This window comes from Nylanderia fulva, unplaced genomic scaffold, assembly GCF_048542155.1.
Source record: "Nylanderia fulva isolate GAGA-0341 unplaced genomic scaffold, ASM4854215v1 Scaffold9, whole genome shotgun sequence".
In the NCBI taxonomy this organism is placed as follows: domain Eukaryota; kingdom Metazoa; phylum Arthropoda; class Insecta; order Hymenoptera; family Formicidae; genus Nylanderia; species Nylanderia fulva.
The window spans coordinates 3,630,442-3,649,854 of NW_028191026.1; the positions used below are offsets into that span (position 1 = coordinate 3,630,442).

At 34.5% G+C, this 19,413-nt stretch overlaps 1 protein-coding gene across 2 annotated transcripts in view; it reads left to right on the forward strand.

Annotated features, from left to right (window-relative positions):
• The window catches only part of Lim3 (Lim3 homeobox protein), a 42,722-nt gene extending 28,268 nt beyond the window's left edge, over positions 1–14,454 (forward strand). The window contains exons 3-8 of one of the 2 annotated variants that reach the window (XM_029301706.2): positions 8,868–9,042; positions 9,926–10,137; positions 10,519–10,711; positions 12,030–12,193; positions 13,285–13,500; positions 13,843–14,454. In XM_029301706.2, the coding sequence (XP_029157539.1) occupies positions 8,868–9,042; positions 9,926–10,137; positions 10,519–10,711; positions 12,030–12,193; positions 13,285–13,500; positions 13,843–14,069 (1,187 nt within the window). In that variant the 3' untranslated portion in view covers positions 14,070–14,454. The remainder of the gene's footprint in view (positions 1–8,867; positions 9,043–9,925; positions 10,138–10,518; positions 10,712–12,029; positions 12,194–13,284; positions 13,501–13,842) is intronic. The other variant, XM_029301707.2, reaches the window with a different exon arrangement.
• The last annotated feature ends 4,959 nt before the right edge of the window (positions 14,455–19,413 follow it).

A 19,413-nucleotide genomic window follows, 5' to 3' on the forward strand; every position in this document is an offset into this window, starting at 1 on the left:
CGTCGGCGAAGGTCCGTCCAGGTACGTCCTTCTTTTTTTTCCCTGCGAGAGGAGCACGCGGATGAAATGCTTAATGGGGTAGCTAATGTCCCCATATGCGCGACTCGAAGCACGTACATATATTCACGACACGCAATGGGCGGTGCGCATAAATAATGCGTGCGGGAGACCATCCTGCTCGTGTGGGGAAACCCTCATTTACTCTATTACGGTACTTGCTCTACTCGTATCTTCATAAACATCAACTTCGTTGTGCTTTGATAACGCGATGTCGACTACGACAGCCGATGGTGTCGTGATTTGCCCTTCAGATTCGTCCTTAACTATCATCTTCATTTTATTTGATTTAATTAACAATTTAATAATTCATTCTTTCTCGATTCATTTGAATTGATTAAACAGGGTGTCTACGATCAGGGAAATCTGGGAAACCAGAATTGTCAGGGAAAAGTCAGGAGATTTTTTTACCATTTATCTGGATTTTTTCACATTTGTCTCAATACTTTGAACTTTTTTATTAAATAAATGTAAACTTTTCCTTGACGCTAATTTTCTGTGTTGTTAAAAATTTCAGCGTGTTCGTTATAATTTATATTTTCATCGTCGTGTTATTTTATTTCAATGTGTTTTATAGAGATAAAATTTAAAAAATTGATATAATATAAATGAAAAAGGTGATTGATTAAATAGTTTATAGTGACATGTTTGTTTCGATTATCATGCATAATGCAGATTGTATAATTGATTAAAATTTTTGTTTTTTTAACTTCCGAGCCTTTTCATTGTTGACAAAAGTATCTCAAGAATATCACGATTTAATATTGAATTCATTTATCATATGGATAATATGCAAATGATATATTTGGAAAAAATAATATTAAAAAGTCAGTGAAAAAATTAATTTCTGGTCTTGGAAAATCTGAAAAAATCGGAGATTTTTTTTCATCGAGTCTGCTGGACACCCCGTTAAACAGCAAGAAATAAATAAATATTACATGTGGATAATAATATTATACGCTTGCAAAGATAAATAATAGAAATGAAAACGAATGAATGGAAGGGCATATCGGAGTCTGGTGCATTTTTGTCGAAGACTCGTGAGCCACAACGCGTATTACGCGGCTCCGCGGACACATTGTGCGTATTTTATACGTATTTGCACAATTTCCGACGATTCCGCGCGCGCACATGAACGGGCCAACTGTTTATGAAACGAGGGGATGGGCTCGGAATAGCGCGACGGCTCGGTTGCCGTTTTATCGGTCGGAAGATATTGGATTTATTAATATCGTTGGTTAGGCATACGTCGGATTCGTTTTATTGCTGGTCGGAATCACCCTCGATACGACGCGGATTCTGTATTCATGAGCGGGAGTCTTCTAAAACCCCGGTCGCGCAAAATCTTTGGCGGCGCATAAATCACTAGATTGCACTTGAATTAATCATCGTTAAGATAATAATGTCGCACGACTGCTTGATATTGGAATTATCAATTGTGACAATGGAAGAATATTTTAATTGTCAATATTTTAACAATATTAAATATAATAGACGGAGAAAATTTTCTCTTATAATTTAACCCTGAAAATATAAGTGATAGATATTAATATTTTTATTGCGGTAAATAGTAATAGAGAAACTCTTCTCTGAAAAATTCTCTCTCTGCGTAACGAAATTATTATTTAACATTATGTTTTCATTTTAATTGTATATTAATTAGAAGCTATTAGAATTATTATTAGAATATTTATAATATACATATAATAAAATATTAATGCATAATAAATTATATATTAAAATTTTTTTATTGTTAATATTAATTTTTATCGAATTACGTCCGGTTAAATTAAATCGAAATATCCGCTCTCCGGATGAGTTTCATAGCCCTTGGAGCGTATAAATTTCTCCCACTGTACCTGTTAGGTAAATCCGATGTGGAGCGAGACGGAAAGGTCTCTCTCGACAAGTGCAACGGACGAATGCGCATCCGTATGTCACTTAAGCCTATTTAATCGTCGGAGCTCGAAAGAGAGACAGAGATCATCTCTCGTTCGAGAATGACAATGGGACCACGGGGTTTTGCGAGGGTTCTGGCCGCTTTCGAAGCCGATATTTTAGGTAGCAGAAAGCCTAGAAAGGCATCCATCAGTTGTCCCACCAGGTCCATGATGCACCCACGCGACGAGAGTCTCTTTCATCCTGCTCTCGCTCTCCTTTATCGGTGTGGATATGCGCACCCTGAAACACGTACACCTATACCCACTCACTCTTCCTCGACCAGCACAATGGCACATCTGGTGCACATCCGACTCGCGTATACATATATTGGCCGCACTTGGGTCCGGAGGAGGCAGAACTTTGGCATTTCAGAGTTGAACCCCATTTCCAGATTTCGAGCGGGATATAGTTGAAATGTGCGCTCGCGAGGATATCAGGTCGTAAAGGAGTATATATATAAAGTAAAAAGTTTTCGCTATTTTATTTTTTTTTCTCCTTTCTCGGCGCTCCTCTTCTCTGCGAAAGACACGAATAATTGAAGTTTCCTGAAAAGTGGGATTCTTTCTCTTTTTATAATCTTTGCAACATTTTTGTATCCTTGCGCAAATATGTACAACAATTTCTAAAAGTAGAATAGCTATATTTTTTTTATAACGTGCTGTAAACTTTTCGTAATAATATGAAAAAAGATTTTTCTTTTCGCCCTTAAACATTTCTATGTTTTACTTTTGTATTTTGTCTAACGTTGAAAGACAATTTTTTTTAATACTCTATATTAATTTCTTCTCACTTTTCTCAATTATCGATGTGGTATACGTAAGGGAAAAAAATTAATAAAAGACACAGTTCTCTATTTAATATTTTATTCGTATTATATTATTCAAATAACTTTAATTTTTTAAAATTAATTTTTTCAAATTAAAATTGTTTTCTCTATATTTTAATATTTATTTCGCTTCTCTTTGGTTTTCGTGTTATAATAAGAACATAAACAGGATATTAATAAACAAAAATGTATGAGAAATATTAATGGCATTGCTATATGGTTAACGCAAGTTAACCGACGGTCTCGACAAAAGGACTCGCCGTTTCTCTGGTTGGATAAGAGAAATAAAAAACCATATGCGTAAATGGGGCAGAACGGGCGGCATAAATTCAAATCTATTTACGCGGCAAAGGGTGGCGTAATTTATCGCCCGCCAACGTAATGGAAACGCCCATAGAGAAAGAGATCTCTCCGGTGCAAATTCGATTATATGCAGTCGTATTCCCCCGAGTTGGACTACCTTCGCAGGTCTTCTCCCATCTCATCCCACCAATCTCTCCTCATCCGGCTTGGAGCAAGTTAAATTAAAAAACGTGCCTTGTATATATGGGTCTTTATATTTCATAGCGGTCAGCTCTTCGTTCACTAATTATGCGTCTAGACCTTGTAACAATTGATTCCACCTGGTATTCCCTATATCTATTTTCCATATCTCGAGGAATATATTTTAATATATTTTTTTATACATTTTAAATATATATTTTATATATTTATATTTTAAATGTGCATCTGTTATACCGAGAATTCGAGAAAAAATCTTTTCCTTCTCGCGTGGCTACTCCGGTGCTTGGGATAAATTTTTGTTTTCCTCCGAGGGCGCGATACCAGAAACTTTACATCGATAAACGTCGCGCGAACTAACAATAAGTGTAGATGCGCGAAACGCGAACGCACCCTCCACCCTTATATACGCTACACGCCTGCAGCCACCCCGCGGCGACGCTTTTTACGATGACAGACGACTCCCGGAGGCGTGTCGACGTGTGTGCGACGGAAACTGACAAAGGGTGGTGATCGAAGCTCGAGTAGAAAGACGCCCACGGAAGTCACGAGGTCGCGCAATCGCAAAGACGCCCTCCCGACATCGTCGCCGATTTCGCCAAGAGGGTCGTCGTCGAAATCAAGAGTTCGATTCGTGAGAGGGAACAGTAATTGCGTCCGCAGGAAAATCGACGGCCGGCGATATCGTCGGCGATAAGATTAGTTTTCTCAGTCAAGTCTTTCTTTAGATGACAAGATACTTGGTAATATATCTCTTTCTCGTACGGAACTTTTCTAGATAAGTCTATTTTATTTTTTACGTAGACTTTCGGAAAATTTCATTTCTGAGCAAGAGACGGAGAGAGAAATCTCTTTAATTTTATAAGACATGATTGAAATTACATAAATTTATAATATGTAGTTTCTATCTTTTGTGAACATAATTATATACTTTAGGAGCATATTTTATTCATTGAAATCATATATATATATGTCCAAAAATGATTTTTTAATTGACCCTTTTTCTTGTCAGGATATTTGACAAGTATTGCTTAGAGACAATTTTTGGAAAACAATTTGCCCATTTTGTTCGAGAATAAATTATTTTGTAAGAATTATTTTCTATTGTTCTGTATTGTCGAAAATAAAATAAACTTTCTAAGTATCTTAAATTTCTATACAAGACTGATGTGAAAACGATGCATTTTTGGACATCTATCCTAGATACATCCTATATACTACAATTTGAATCTTCTATTAAAAATTACACGCAACTAATTTAAAATATATTTTACATACACCATTCAAATATCATATTTAGCGTATTTAGTAGGGTGTTACACTTGACATTAACTTGAATGTCAGGCAATTCTGACATTCATTTATCGCGTGGCTTACTTTCGGCGATCCACCCTTTTGGCAATACACGTATGCATGACAGATTTTATGGGTATCTGTGCGCACATAGAGAGTACCGTGCCATCTGTCATTTCGTGGTCAGGTGGAAAATTTAACGATCGTCGCGATGCGTTAGAAAAATATCGCGCACATCGATCATAGTCTTTATGCGACTTCCGTCGACGTATATATCTGAATGCGTAAAACGCGTGGTACGTTTATACATATGTATCTGCTTCATGGCAAAACCCATGAAAGTGATCGATTAAATCGTCGCGTCCCAAATATTTTTTGGAAAAAATTCTATCGCGCTAAAACGTGAATGGAATCGTTAAGAAATAAATAGATAAATACAATAATATAGCGATAAATGAATTTGAATATAGTGCTGTTAAATGAATATAAATTTGGGGGATTAATAATGCATTTTAAATAGAGAAAGATGATAATACATACTAAGTTACAATATTTGCAGTAAAGTATATAGACATGCTAAATTGAAATATGAGAAACAAAATTAATGTATGAATAAGAAATATCTAAAAATGAGTCAATAAAATATTATATATGCATCTACTCTATCTATTTCTATACAATTTATAACATAAAATATTTAAATTAATTTTAACTGTTTTAATTTAAAATATTCTAATTAATAAGTTCATTAATTAATATTTCATCATAATTCTCTTGCTTTTTCTTCAACGTGAGTGTTTCGTCGAACTATTAATTAAGGAATTATTCGAAGATTAATCAATTCGATTCTGTATTTACAGCTGTCGTTTTCACGATTTCTATATGCGTTTATATGCGCGTGCAATCGAAAATGCACGAGCAATCGTTAAAGAGGAAAGTAAAAAAAGGAAGAAAATAAAATGAAGAGCGGAGGGTGAGAGAGATATACGCGAATGATCTCAAGATTATAAAATGGCGTCCCTCATCCCCGTGATCGTTCTTAATTTCGCTGGATTCCTTTTGTGTCCTGTCACCCTCTTTCCCTCCCTTCTGCGCCTCTTTTTTCCTCCCTCTTTGCATCCTCTTCCTTTTTACTCCGAGTCTTACTCAGCCAGCCGCTATCCTTACTGCCGGCTCCTGGTTGCCTCCCGAATCGAAGAGAACCAGCAAGCTCAAAGAAACTCTCGAGGGATGATTCGTGAATTCTTTTGGGCGACGATTTCAATGAATACAGCCCACCGCGATGCATCGCTAAAATCTGCGACGAGTTATTAAACGACACTACATGTTTCCAGGGATTTTCAATATCCGACACAAACAACGAGGCCTTCTCTGACTTTTTTTCAGTATAAGTCTTCCTTATTTTCTCCAGACCTTCAGATTTCTATAATTGTTCAGGTAATTCCCTAATTTATTAAATGGAAATAATTTTCATATAATGCCCGAGATCGGTTTTGTGAAAAACTCTTTTGCATCAGAGAAAGAAATTAACAAATCACCGTCTACACGGGAACAAATTATACTTAATAATGGAGAATGTAGAACAGATTAAAACCGATACATAATTTTATATAAAAAGTCAATTTATTACGTACGTATTTATGAATCGACTCAATACTTTCAGGAATTTTTAATTTAAACGGCGAAATCTAATTAGATTTTATTAAAAATTTATTTTATGAAGAATCTAACAGCAAACAACGAAATGATCTAACACATTTTTAACACCGTTAATATTCCTATTGCTTTAATGAAAATAAATAATTGAAACAGTAAAGCGAGCATATCGACCTTCTGATAGCCTCCTGGCAATCAGAAATCATCCCCTTGGAAAGAAAAATAAAATTTAACTTTCAACAACGTTCGAATAGAAAACCTTACATGCACAAAAAAAATCAGCTCGCGTCCAACATCTTATACAGCATCTTCGGGGCCTCGTGTCCGAAAGGATTAAATATTGTCTTCGTCGGTCTCTCTCCCTCTCTGTCTCTTCCCTCCACAAGATCTTCCCTCGGCTCATCATCCCTTCGGGGGTGACTTCGGCGCACAAGTTCGGCTGGCGTGCGCCATATTAGAGGCGGTCGAGTGTCTCTCCAATCGGCACCCACGCCAGCATCCGGTCGGTGCCTTTGCACCCAATAATCCAGGCACTCGCCCCACCGTTCGGCTGCCACACCCATGAATATCACGTGCGCACGAGCAACATCATCGCCAGCGAGGCAGTCGTGCGCGTACCCTTGCACCGTGCTCGTCATATCGCGTGTGTCGGATATCTCCGTGTTTTTCACTCTCCCATAAGGAACCTGTACACTTGATGCGATAAGATAAAGTCGACTCGTTTGTCCCCGGTTCATTGAAATCTCGCATGTCTGACTTTATCCAGAATTACTTTATCCAAGAGATGATGAGGAGCTCTTGCTCCAGCGAGTTTCGCGCAAATAGATGTCCAAGTGTCTGCGGAGTTTGCAATAGTTTTCGAAGGCTACACCAAAAGTCCTAATGAAATGTGTCTTCGCTTATTCTGTGCACACGAGAAAAGTTCCTCCGGAGATTGTTTGGATGATTGAGAGACTTCAAGTTTCTTTTCCGTACCGTTTCGTTCCACGCAGTGCCTTTGCATTTGACAGAGACAGGAAGGAGATACCGAGCGTCTCGTTAAAGGAATCACGATATTGCGAGAAAGCACACGATATCAGTCTTGTAGACTAGCGTACGATGAGGTAGATAATATATATGAGAGCGCAAGACTGCAGGTGGAACAAGCGGGGCAGCAGTTATGACCAAGATAAGACTGGAGTTGTTGGGGTGCGAGGCTCTTCCTCTGGAAGGGATGTACCGATCGCAGCGGCACGACGTTCTAACGCCGCAGAGCAGCCCGGAGTCACGCAACGTTCGTCAGGAGCAACGTAACGGAGCGGATCGTCTCGATAGCGTCGCTTCCACGATAACCCGCGGCGGCATGTATCCCTTAGATCAGCCTGCCATCGAGCTCGATCATCTGCCCATGCATCATATCCCGGCGATCCTTCATCGTAAGTCTGTTCGACAAGCGCCCTTGTCAACACCCTTCGAACGTTCTTCCTTGAATTGCTTCGCTTTTCCGAGTTCAACTTCCGAAGATACGCGAAAAAAATGGCCATTCGATATTTTAGTTTCGCGGTATTATATGTATTAGTGCTAGTTATAAAATAATATATTCTGGTGCAAAAGTATCTCAGTTGTGTTATGTCTGCTACCTGAAACCTGAACGGGTTTCCCAAAAATATTGAGTGTCTGTCAAATTTGACAGTCGTGTGACATTGCCTGATTTTATGATCCTTTCTCTCTTCCCGTTTTAAATAAATTAATGGATATTTAAAAATACTTGAGGTACATACATATTTTATACCGCAGATCCTCGGATCTACATATTTTGAATATATATTCAAAAGTATAAGCAATAGGGTATCAGTGCAATCCTTAAGCTCGGAATTAATAAGGAATTAAACTCTGAAACTCTAAACACATTAACAGAATATATTTAATAATTAGTTTTATAGACTTAATAATTTTTTATGCTAAAATTCTGCAGAAAGATTCGATACGATTCGCAAATTATCAATTTTATTTAGAAGAATAGTAATGTTATGACAACATTGATTTAATTATTACTTTTTAATTCTGACATTATTTTAGATATCATATATTATTTTGATAAATATTATATAATGCACCGTGATTTAGATTGACTATTTTCAATATATAATGTATGTTTTATATGCGTGATAAAATATATATTATTTTAAATTGTAATAAATTACATATTTAAAAAAATTAAAAGTTTTACCAATGTTCTAGGGTCACTGTAGGTATCACTTATTAATGACAGATTTCTGAGATTATTTGGAGCGAAAATGTTAGTTTCACAAAGTTAGTAGTAAAAAATTTTTCTTTTTGAATCGCTTAATTTGACAATTGATGTATTTTCTTGCCTTGACATTTTCACTGAGAAAAAATCGTCTACAAATTATTTCAGGAATCTGCAATTAACAGATAGACATTCTATATACATTATATAATTTATTGTTATGTTAGTATCATTTTTACATAGGCCCTTCTTTTATTGTACATTTTACATCATGCTGCCAAAGATTGTGCTATCTTGTATTATCTTTTTAATACTTTGTATTAAAAAGACTGTTTATTCATCGTTTGGATTTATATGTTATAGCCACGATACCAAAATGCGGTGGATGCCAGGAAGTTATTTTGGACAAATACGTTTTGAGGGTTCTCGAGAGATGTTGGCATGCAAGATGTCTCACGTGTCGGGATTGCGGTGCCAGGTTGACCGACAAATGTTTCGCGAGAAACGGCCACGTGTTCTGCAAAGATGACTTCTTCAAGTAAGCACCAATAATTGCTATCATTAAATTTATCTGCATAATTTACGAACAAATACTGTGCATGTATCCTGTGGATTAAAATTTCGTTAAGTTATCTGTTCATATTTCAGTAATATCGATATTGCATTACGTTTTGCAGTATTTAATTATTTCGCAATTAATTTTGCAAAATAAATAATTATCTTTTTAAAAACAATTATTTTAATTAATTTTAAAAATGCGTCAAAAATTTCTAATATATTTAGCGTGTATTTACAGAAATTCTGTCTTTACACATTTTAAAATGTTTATCATGACAAGTGTCATTAATTTATTTTTTAATCGCGATTATTGACTATGTCAAGGAAATGATACTAACCTCGATATAAAATTATCAAAAAAAGAAATACAAAATTTTCTCGACTCTTTTATTCGATACTATTTGTTCGACTTATCCTCTTATCGATAATAGTGAAGTATATGTAACAAAGCACAAAAGAGAAATGATGTTTTTTGAGATACATATATCGAATATATCAATATTCGTTGTAAAGGTGCTATTTCTCATTCGTAAAAGAGATGTCACAATTTTTTTCTCAAGATTAAACGCTTTTCTTTTATTCTATTCATATCTTTGTCGATCGTTTTCAACGTTATTAGTGCAAGATTATTCACACATAAGTGCATTGAAATATTATAGAATAATACACTAAAATACACGCTCGTAGATCATCATAGATTACACTAATCAGGGATATATAATTATGTGAATATAATATCGCTATGCGCATCCGATTATTATCAGATTAACGCGATTTGAGGAATCGCGCGATAGAGAGCTGCGCCAGCCGTATAGTTTTGTCATTAATGTGTGAATGTAATGTGAAAATATTGTATGTTGTTGGTGTGGCAGGCGTTTCGGGACGAAATGCGCGGGCTGCGGCCAAGGCTTGGCGCCTTCGCAGGTGGTACGAAGGGCCCAGGAATTGGTCTACCACCTGACGTGTTTCTCGTGCGCCCTTTGCTCCCGGCAACTGGACACCGGTGACGAGTTTTATCTCATGGAAGATAGGAAACTCGTCTGCAAACCCGATTACGAGCAGGCCAAGGCGAAAGGTGAGATGTAATCCCTTTCTTTAAGCAAAAAATTTAATCCTTTTTACACGGTATGTTATTTTATTTCGACAGCCCAATTTTTTTTATTACCGATTTAATCTTAAGTACAAATGTCAGTTTAGAAGTGATCTTACCATAAGTATGAAATAGCGATGGACATTAGTTATTTGAAATGGGATATAAAAATGATTTGATATCGTATACGATGTCAAAATTCTATTCGGGGCAGTATCGTGATTTTTTATCATAATAAAAGGAATAAGAGAAAATATGATGCGAATATAAATAATATATAGAGACATTTGACTATTTTTGATATATGTAGCTATTAATAAATTGTTGATTGATTAATTAAAAATACATAATTCATTTGAATGCCAGAACTGGCAGATGGGGGAAGCATAGACGGTGATCAACCTAATAAAAGGCCACGAACAACGATCACGGCAAAACAGCTCGAGACTCTCAAGCTGGCGTACAACACTAGTCCAAAACCAGCGAGGCACGTGCGAGAACAGCTGTCTCAGGATACAGGCCTCGATATGCGTGTCGTTCAAGTCTGGTTTCAGAACAGGTAAGAAAAATTGGTGCTTTTTCTGGAACACTTAAACATGTATTCAATACAATACGTATATAAGAAAAATTGCAAGAAATAGAAATAAAAAAAGAAACGTATTTCACGAGGAAAAAATTAATTCTGACGAAATTATTAAATTAAAAAGCACTCTGCTTCATCACTAGGATTCTGCATTAACATGGCTTAATATACGGTTTCCGAAGCCGTTCACCAAAGCAATCGAAAGATATTCGAATTCATATATTTTTTAATACAAAAAATTTTAAATAGTTCATTAAATTCTTTATATTTTATAATGAATTGACATTAACTGAAATAGAAATGTCGCTTTTAATTTTCAAGATTATAAATCTGGAATAAAAAAAAGATACAAAGGAAAAAAAGATTGTAGGGATATGAAAATTGTGTATTACGAATATCGCTAATCTTATATTCCACGATCATTATGATATTCGCAAGCTCTGTTACTTTCTAACCGTGGATACACATTTTTCCTCTTATCGCTTAAGTGGCATTACGTGATATTCTAGACAAAGTAACGCAACAAAGTTGCGAAAAAAAATTTTTATCTGTAAAAGGAGAGTCGTAGACGCTGACCTCCGTTTCTTATCAGAGAGGAATAGTGTTAGAAAGCGGCCGTGAAAATGTAACATCAAGGATGAATAAATAAAACCTTTATATCAATGTTGCTAACAAATATTTGTATACCAGGTAAATTTATAAAATGCACACGTGTAATGCAATTTTCTAGCGAATTCGAGTCAATATACCTACTTGACGTAACGCGAAAGATTAACGTCCGCTTGCTGCTTTAAGACAGATAAGATACATTTTTTTTTCCAGGACATTTTTAACGGAGCGATAGTGGCGAATAGAATTTATACTCGAGAGATAGATAAGAGTACTTATTATAAATATACTTAGGTACACATAGTACAATGAGTAAAAGCCGTTTATCGTCGCAGAATTTATTTTTTTCTCCTGATTCTATCGTTATCATCTATTGTACGCGTGATATTAAAGGAAAACATTCTTCTATTAGAAATTTTTTTCTGATATAGTTACATATGAATTTTCCTTATTTTCAGCAGCGCAGCATCTATCGTCCTATATACCAACAATTTACAAAATATTACTAAAAATATAATTTCTAAGAATATCAACGAGATTTTGAAATAGTGTAAAAATTAATTAAGCAAAATTTAAAGTATAAATTAATTTTGTTTGTAAAGAAATTTTTTAAAGCGATTAGCGACGAAGTTGTTAAAAATATTAAAGATTATTATGAATTATTTATCATCGTTTATCTTTATAGAAGGGCAAAGGAAAAGAGGCTAAAAAAGGATGCTGGCAGAACAAGATGGTCTCAGTACTTCCGTAGTATGAAGGGCAGTGGTGGCGGTCATTCGCCTAGACATGATAAGCTCCTTGATAAGGACGAGTTGAAGGTAGACTTGGACTCCACCTTTGGTCATCACGGTGAGTTGCACTATTATTTTATTATCCTCTCTGAAGTAATAATATAAGATAAGAATAGGAAAAGAGACTTATATATATTACGATTATGCACTGGTGTGTCGCAATTCTTCTCAATTGTAAATATTATTAATAATCGAATAATCGTGACAAAAATTTTTTGTTACAAATGAAAAACATGTCCATTTAATTTTAATTTTATAAACAGATTTTTAAAAATTAAATGTAAATTAATTTATTCTTTTCTTATATAAAATGATTGCATTATGCGGATACAGTTTGATAGCTATATCATTATAACGAAACTCATGAAATAATTATTCATCAAAGTTATTTTTAATAATCGCATCAGCCGCTTTCAAAACAATGTATTATGTGCGCGGTATTCGTTCCCGAATAAGTACAGGTAATAGCGGGCATAAATTCAATGGCCCGCAATCTTCCTGAAATCTCGGACACGGTGAGCCGGCAGTTAGCCTCTGCGATCTCCTGAATATTTGACAAGATCGTCTTCCCCTCGGATAACAGGCATCTGGGTACTGGGAATCCCAGACAATGGATGCCGGCAACTCGACTTTCCGCTTCGAAAAGTTATGGCATTAAAAGACAATTTTCTCATTACGAATAGATAGCCCATCAAAACATCCATTTTAGTCAGTCTTTAGCCAACGTTCTAATTCATATATCGTTATATTTTATCTATTTCTATTATTTCTCAACAATTTTTTTTATGAAACGATTAATCCCGTTAGTGAATGACTATCCAAAGCAAACTTTTTCGCTCGAAATAAAATAAAAAGGGTCTCAAACATAATAGAAGAGTTGGTATATTAATATTCAAGCACCTAATTTGTATTAATCTGTAATATTATTAATTTAATTATATATCAATTGTTTATAGCACTTGATAAGATATGGTTGACGAAATTATTACCATTTATAATAGAAGAGAATCTTATATGCCTAGCAACTGCTATAAGAACATAATATGTGATTGACACATTGATGAAAAATTATTCATCGATAGGAGGATGAAACATATTCTTTGTCCTTAATTTTTGATGAGATATTTTACAAAAGGGATCTGTTTGCAGACTTGAGCAATGACAGCTACGGAACGGTGGTCAATATGGGCCTGGACGGCGAGGGAGCGAGTCCAGGCGGTGGTGGAAACGGAGGCGGGGGTGGACCACCTCGCGGATATCTGGGGGCAACGACACCCCCGTATCTCTCAACGTCCAGATCGCCGTCCTTACCGCCCCAGTTTCCGTACCCGCCCGATGCTGGTCTCTCGGTGTACACTACTCTCGGTAAGTTACAAAAAAATATCATTTATTAAATAAATGTGAAGCACTTTATCGATTTTCTTAATTAATTTATTTCAGAGAGAAAGAGAAGTCCTGACATACCACAATTTTTTTCACTCTTCATCAGCTCTCATGCGTTCAAATTTTTTCGTCATTGTTTTTTCTCATTTTTCGAAAAGTTTGCAATATTTTCAACTGTCCAAACTTCCTGAATTCTCCCAGCCCTCGACTCTCCCTTGGTCGATAATATAATAACTCAGATTGACACACGGGGAGAGACTCAATCTTAAACTATTCCGGCTCATGTCGCAAGTTTGCGGACTGACAGAAAACATATGATTCCAGGGGGACCAGGCGGCATGGTGCCAGGACCAGCATCCGATCTGAGTAACGAGTCGAGCGGTGGCGGCGGCGGTGGCGGTGGCGGAGGAGGCGGTGGCGGAGGTGGCGGCGGCGGTGGCAGCGGTGGCGGCGGCGGTTATCCCGACTTCCCACCATCGCCGGATTCCTGGCTCGGCGAGCCTCCACCACCGCACGCGCATCATCATTCTCATCCCCATTACGCCACATAACCCGCCAAAAGCGCGCGTCGCCAAATACCGTATAGAATAACGTGCTGTCGGCGCGGGACGTATGTTTGAAATCGGCGACGCCGTCGTCGTCGTCGTCGTCGTCGTCGTCGTCGTCGAAGAGAAGTTCATCTTTACCTCGAACGAAAGATTTTTCGAAAATTTTCAAAATCCAAGATTTGAACGCGTTCGATAAATGTCTGAATTTATTTTAGGGTCTTTAAATGCAGGATTTATATGTACATGAAAGATCTAGAAAAGCGAAAGCTCGGTTTCATTATTTATTAAATATAAGAATAAAATTATTTTTTTATAACATCACATATTTGACATTTTTCTGAAATATTTTGTATTACATGCTGCACAGATAATATATTTTGAAATTATATCCTTGAAAAAAATTGTTTTAAAAATTAATTATGTAGTTATAAATATATATACATGTACATATATTTATATTTATAAATTTTTTAAATTTATTGCAAAAAATAATTCATAAAACAACGGTTTATCTAATTAATATATATATATTTATAGTACATATAATTAATTATAACTTTTATAATTAATATATCTATATATATAATTATTTCAATGAAAAATTTTAACAATATTTGAAATGATAACAGACATATATTTTCGCTTTTAGATCTTTCATACTTTAATTCAACTAATGTTAGAAATACATTTGTAAATATTTTTAATTTATTGCAAGACAATTTATAAAATTTACAACAGTTTATCTAATTAATATATGTAATTATAGTATATATAATTAATAATATATTATAATTAATATATATACAATTGTTTCAATGAAAGATTTTAACAATATTTGAACAGACATATATCTTTTGGCTTTTGGATCTTTTATACTTTAATTCACACAACTGATATGTTAGCAATGAATTTGAATTAGTGAGCTGTGTTAAGATTGAAATTTTTCGAAAACTGTAACATTAACGTTGCCAAGAAGAGATATCACTCTCGATGAAGATGACATGATGTCATCTTCATCAACGACGACGGATTATTAATGATGTTCGCGCAATTCGAGAGTTCACGAGTTATTCTACACCGGTATTTTACACCGTCCCTCCTCATACGATCTCTCTCGTCATCGTCGACGCCGTGTAACGTTACACTTATGACACACGTATGATTCGCAATTCGATACTACGATTAATCTAAATATATTTATGTACAAGTTCCTCGTTTCTTGGTATTACGGAGTTTAATTGTCGAGTAATAAGTAGGAGGTAGTGTTAAACGTGCCCTTCCCCCTTTCTCCCTCTCCTCCGGGACTGTTCAACACGCGGATCGATTCGTCGTGATTCGGCGAACGGATGTGATAGCCGCTGATTTCCGATTCATCAATCGATAAATAATGATAAATAATTTCCAGGTATCATCAATTCATCGATCTCATTTAGTTTCAAATAAAACAAAGTGGCATAGAAGGGAAGAGATTTAATAACATCGATAGTTTCGCAATATTTCTCTCTCTCTTTCTCTCTCCGATAATCGGTCCAGCGGGACGAATTCGCAGCATCACGACGAATGTTAACATAAGATGATAATGAATGATCATAAAACACTGTCTTCGAATCTGATTTTTATCAGCTACACTTTTGTGAAAACAGAATAACAAAGAATAATCGTATAAATATTTATAATCCAATTAATGTTTTAATACGTACAGATGTTTTTTTGTCTCGAAGATGTTTGAAAATATTTATATGCGTAAGAGCTCAGAAAAAAGATAGAAATAGTATACATTTTTTAAGATTATTATATCTTAGTGATTTGTTAAATCGAAGAAAAAAACTGTTCTCTGAGATACATCGTCGGAATGAAATGATTCGTTTTGATTTTATTAAATTTTTGATTATCTTTTTTTGATTAAATTTTTATATTTTAATTGAATTCTAAAAATCAGACATCGGAGATGTAAAATTTGACGATCTTGCTTGTATGTGACACTAGAATCTTGAGATTCCTTATTGTAAATAAATTTGTTGTCAGACATATAAGAAAAGTCGATCGAATTTAAAATGTTCGATTTCAATTAATTGGTCCTAGAAAAATTTAAAGTCGTTTTATTTCAACTTGTGTGAGAACCTATTGTAATATATATCATAAGTTTCGTGTAAGAAAAGTTTGCTTTATTGAATTTTCGACTTTTTTTAACAGAAACAATATTCGAAATCGAGCCATTTAAATGGGGAACTTTTCCTTGTAATTAAAGCTGCGTAAAATTGTCGCACAAAAGACACAGCGTATAATAATTTATGTAAATAATTTATAAACGATATTGCGTTGAAATGCGAAATTTTTTTCAAGCTCATACATTGTTCATGTGATCTATTCAAGTGATTGCATTTTAATTCTTCTGTCAATGAACGGATACCCAAAGCAATCTTCGCCCGAAACAAAATATAAAAGGATTTTTGTATTCGGAAATCCTCTGAAATATAATGGAAACAATGTTTAATGTCCAGCAGTTGTTATAAACAAAAGGTACAAAATTATGCATTGACAGATGGATTAAATTATTGTATCTGTGAAATCTGCGAAGTGACTGTAAGAAGATAAAACATGTAATCTTTAAAAATTTTACGATTTCTGATTCTTATGCGTTCTATGTTGCTACTTTTGCATGCCGATCTATGCACACAATCAACGATCAAAATTATAAATAATTTCGAACCTGCATCTCGCTCGTTGATTTACTACGAGATCATATAAAGCCGTCGATTAAATGGTAATTTATAAGCGAGAGAGAAAAAATCGGGAGAGAAATCTGTTTCCGATTCGCGTAAATTGATATGTTGATAATCAAAACAGAAAAGAAGAATATGTGAATCGATTCACATTTGAATGTACGATAAATACTAAAAATAACGCTTTTGATAGTAATATGAAGCTTGTTTAGATTGATTGCTTTTTGTTTATCATATTAATATAAATCATTGAAATTAATTAAATGCACAAAAAACATTTTCTTATATAATAGTGCTGTTTTTTTTTTGAAAGAATATCAAAAAGGGATCACTGCATGTGACAATTAATTCTTGAAAAGAAAAAAAAGATTGCTCACATTTGCATGTTATAAAATTGCGTTCAAAAGGCTTATAATAAATTTTCTAAATTCTGTACAAAAACATGGTAAATGCTTCATATTGCTATTAAATGATGTTTTTGCGTACAATACGAACAGTAGTAGCAGCAGAAGAGACAGAAAGAGAGAGAATGTCACTGTAGAATTGTATATAACATACGTAAATATTGTTCCCAGCCCTACCCTACCTTTCTGTCTCCTTATCCCATACTCTCCTCTTACCTATCCTTTAAACGTACGTTTCACATAACAGCGGGTACGATTATATCGCGAAGGGAAAGAAACGGCAAGAAAGGTATATTAGACTCATAAAAGAGAAATTAATGTTGTACAGTATAAGAATCGTATTTCTCTCCGCTTCTGCGGCCGAAAAGGAATTCGCATGTCTGGCGCAGTTCGTAAACTTCACATCACTATGAGTTATTACGGATCTTTATATTATTATCTAGTCATGGAGTGATAATAAAAATTCTATCATAATCTTATATCATGCGTTACTTTATTTCCACACCAAGGTATATATCGTGATATGCTAAATGTGTGTTATATATATATATATATAATAAATATTAATAAATATTAATATATATTTATAAATAAATATTTATGTATATTAAATAAATATTTATAAATAATAATAATAATAAAAATATTTATGTGAATATTATAATTTAAATATTTATAAATATTAATATTATTTTATATATTTATATATATATTATATTTATATTTATATATATAATACATATGTAATGAGTCTTCTAATGTCCGAAAAATCATCTAATAAGTTACTAGGGGAATATATTTTGCGAAGAGATACGTAGTAGTCTTTTAAGATGGGTCACCGTAAATCTAATGTAATTAATTATATTATGCCATATATTGTGCTAAAAAAGCATGTAAAGTCAATATTTGCATATATCGAAATTTATTTAGTATATTTTACAGAGATTAGCAATTAACAAGTAGTAATGTGTCTTAATATACGCTCGAAAAATTATTTGAATTAATAATAGAATATATTTTGCCAAGAGATAAGTGGCGGTAGTGCCAGCAATAAATGTCTTTTTAGTCCGAAAAATCGTCTGAGCTAATAGGAAAATATATTAGGCGAAGAGGTCGTTCATTAGGAGAACATATTTGCGAAGAGGTCGCTATTAGGAGAATATATTTACGAAGAAGTCTCTTGCTAAAACGACGGTCGGTAAATAATCACCGTTGGTAAGTTACCATCGTAATTACCAATATCTTTACCGACCGTATCTCTTCGCAAATATATTCTTCTAATGAACGACCTCTTTGCCTAATATATTCTCCTATTAACTCAGATAATTTTTCAACCATATTAGAAGGCATTATTGCCGAACCGCTTGCACTACCTCTTTGCATAACATATTTTCCTATTAACTTAGATGTCTTTTAATATCCGAAAAATCATCTGAGTTAATAGGAGAATATATTATGCAAGGAGGTAGTGCAAGCGGTTCGGCAATAATGCCTTCTAATATGGTCGAAAAATTGTCTGAGTTAATAGGAGAATATATTATGCAAGGAGGTAGTGCAAGCGGTTCGGCAATAATGCCTTCTAATATGGTCGAAAAATTGTCTGAGTTAATAGGAGAATATATTATGCAAGGAGGTAGTGCAAGCGGTTTGGCAATAATGCCTTCTAATATGGTCGAAAAATCGTCTGAGTTAATAGGAGAATATATTATGCAAGGAGGTAGTGCAAGCGGTTCGGCAATAATGCCTTTTAATATGGTCGAAAAATTGTCTGAGTTAATAGGAGAATATATTAGGCGAAGAGGTCGCTATTAGGAGAATATATTTACGAAGAGGTCTATTGCTAAACGACGGTCGGTAAATAATCACCGTTGGTAAGTTACCATCGTAATTACCAACATTTACCGACCATACCTCTTCGCAAATATATTCTCCTAATAGCGACCTCTTCGCAAATATGTTCTCCTAATGAACGACCTCTTCGCCTAATATATTTTCCTATTAGCTCAGACGATTTTTCAGACTAAAAAGACATTCATTGCTGGCACTACCGCCACTTATCTCTTGGCAAAATATATTTTATTATTAATTCAAATAATTTTTCGAGCGTATATTAGGACACATTACTACTTGTTAATTGCTAATCTCTGTAAAATATACTAAATAAATTTCGATACATGCAAATATTGACTTTACATGCTTTTTTAAAAATATATGGCACTA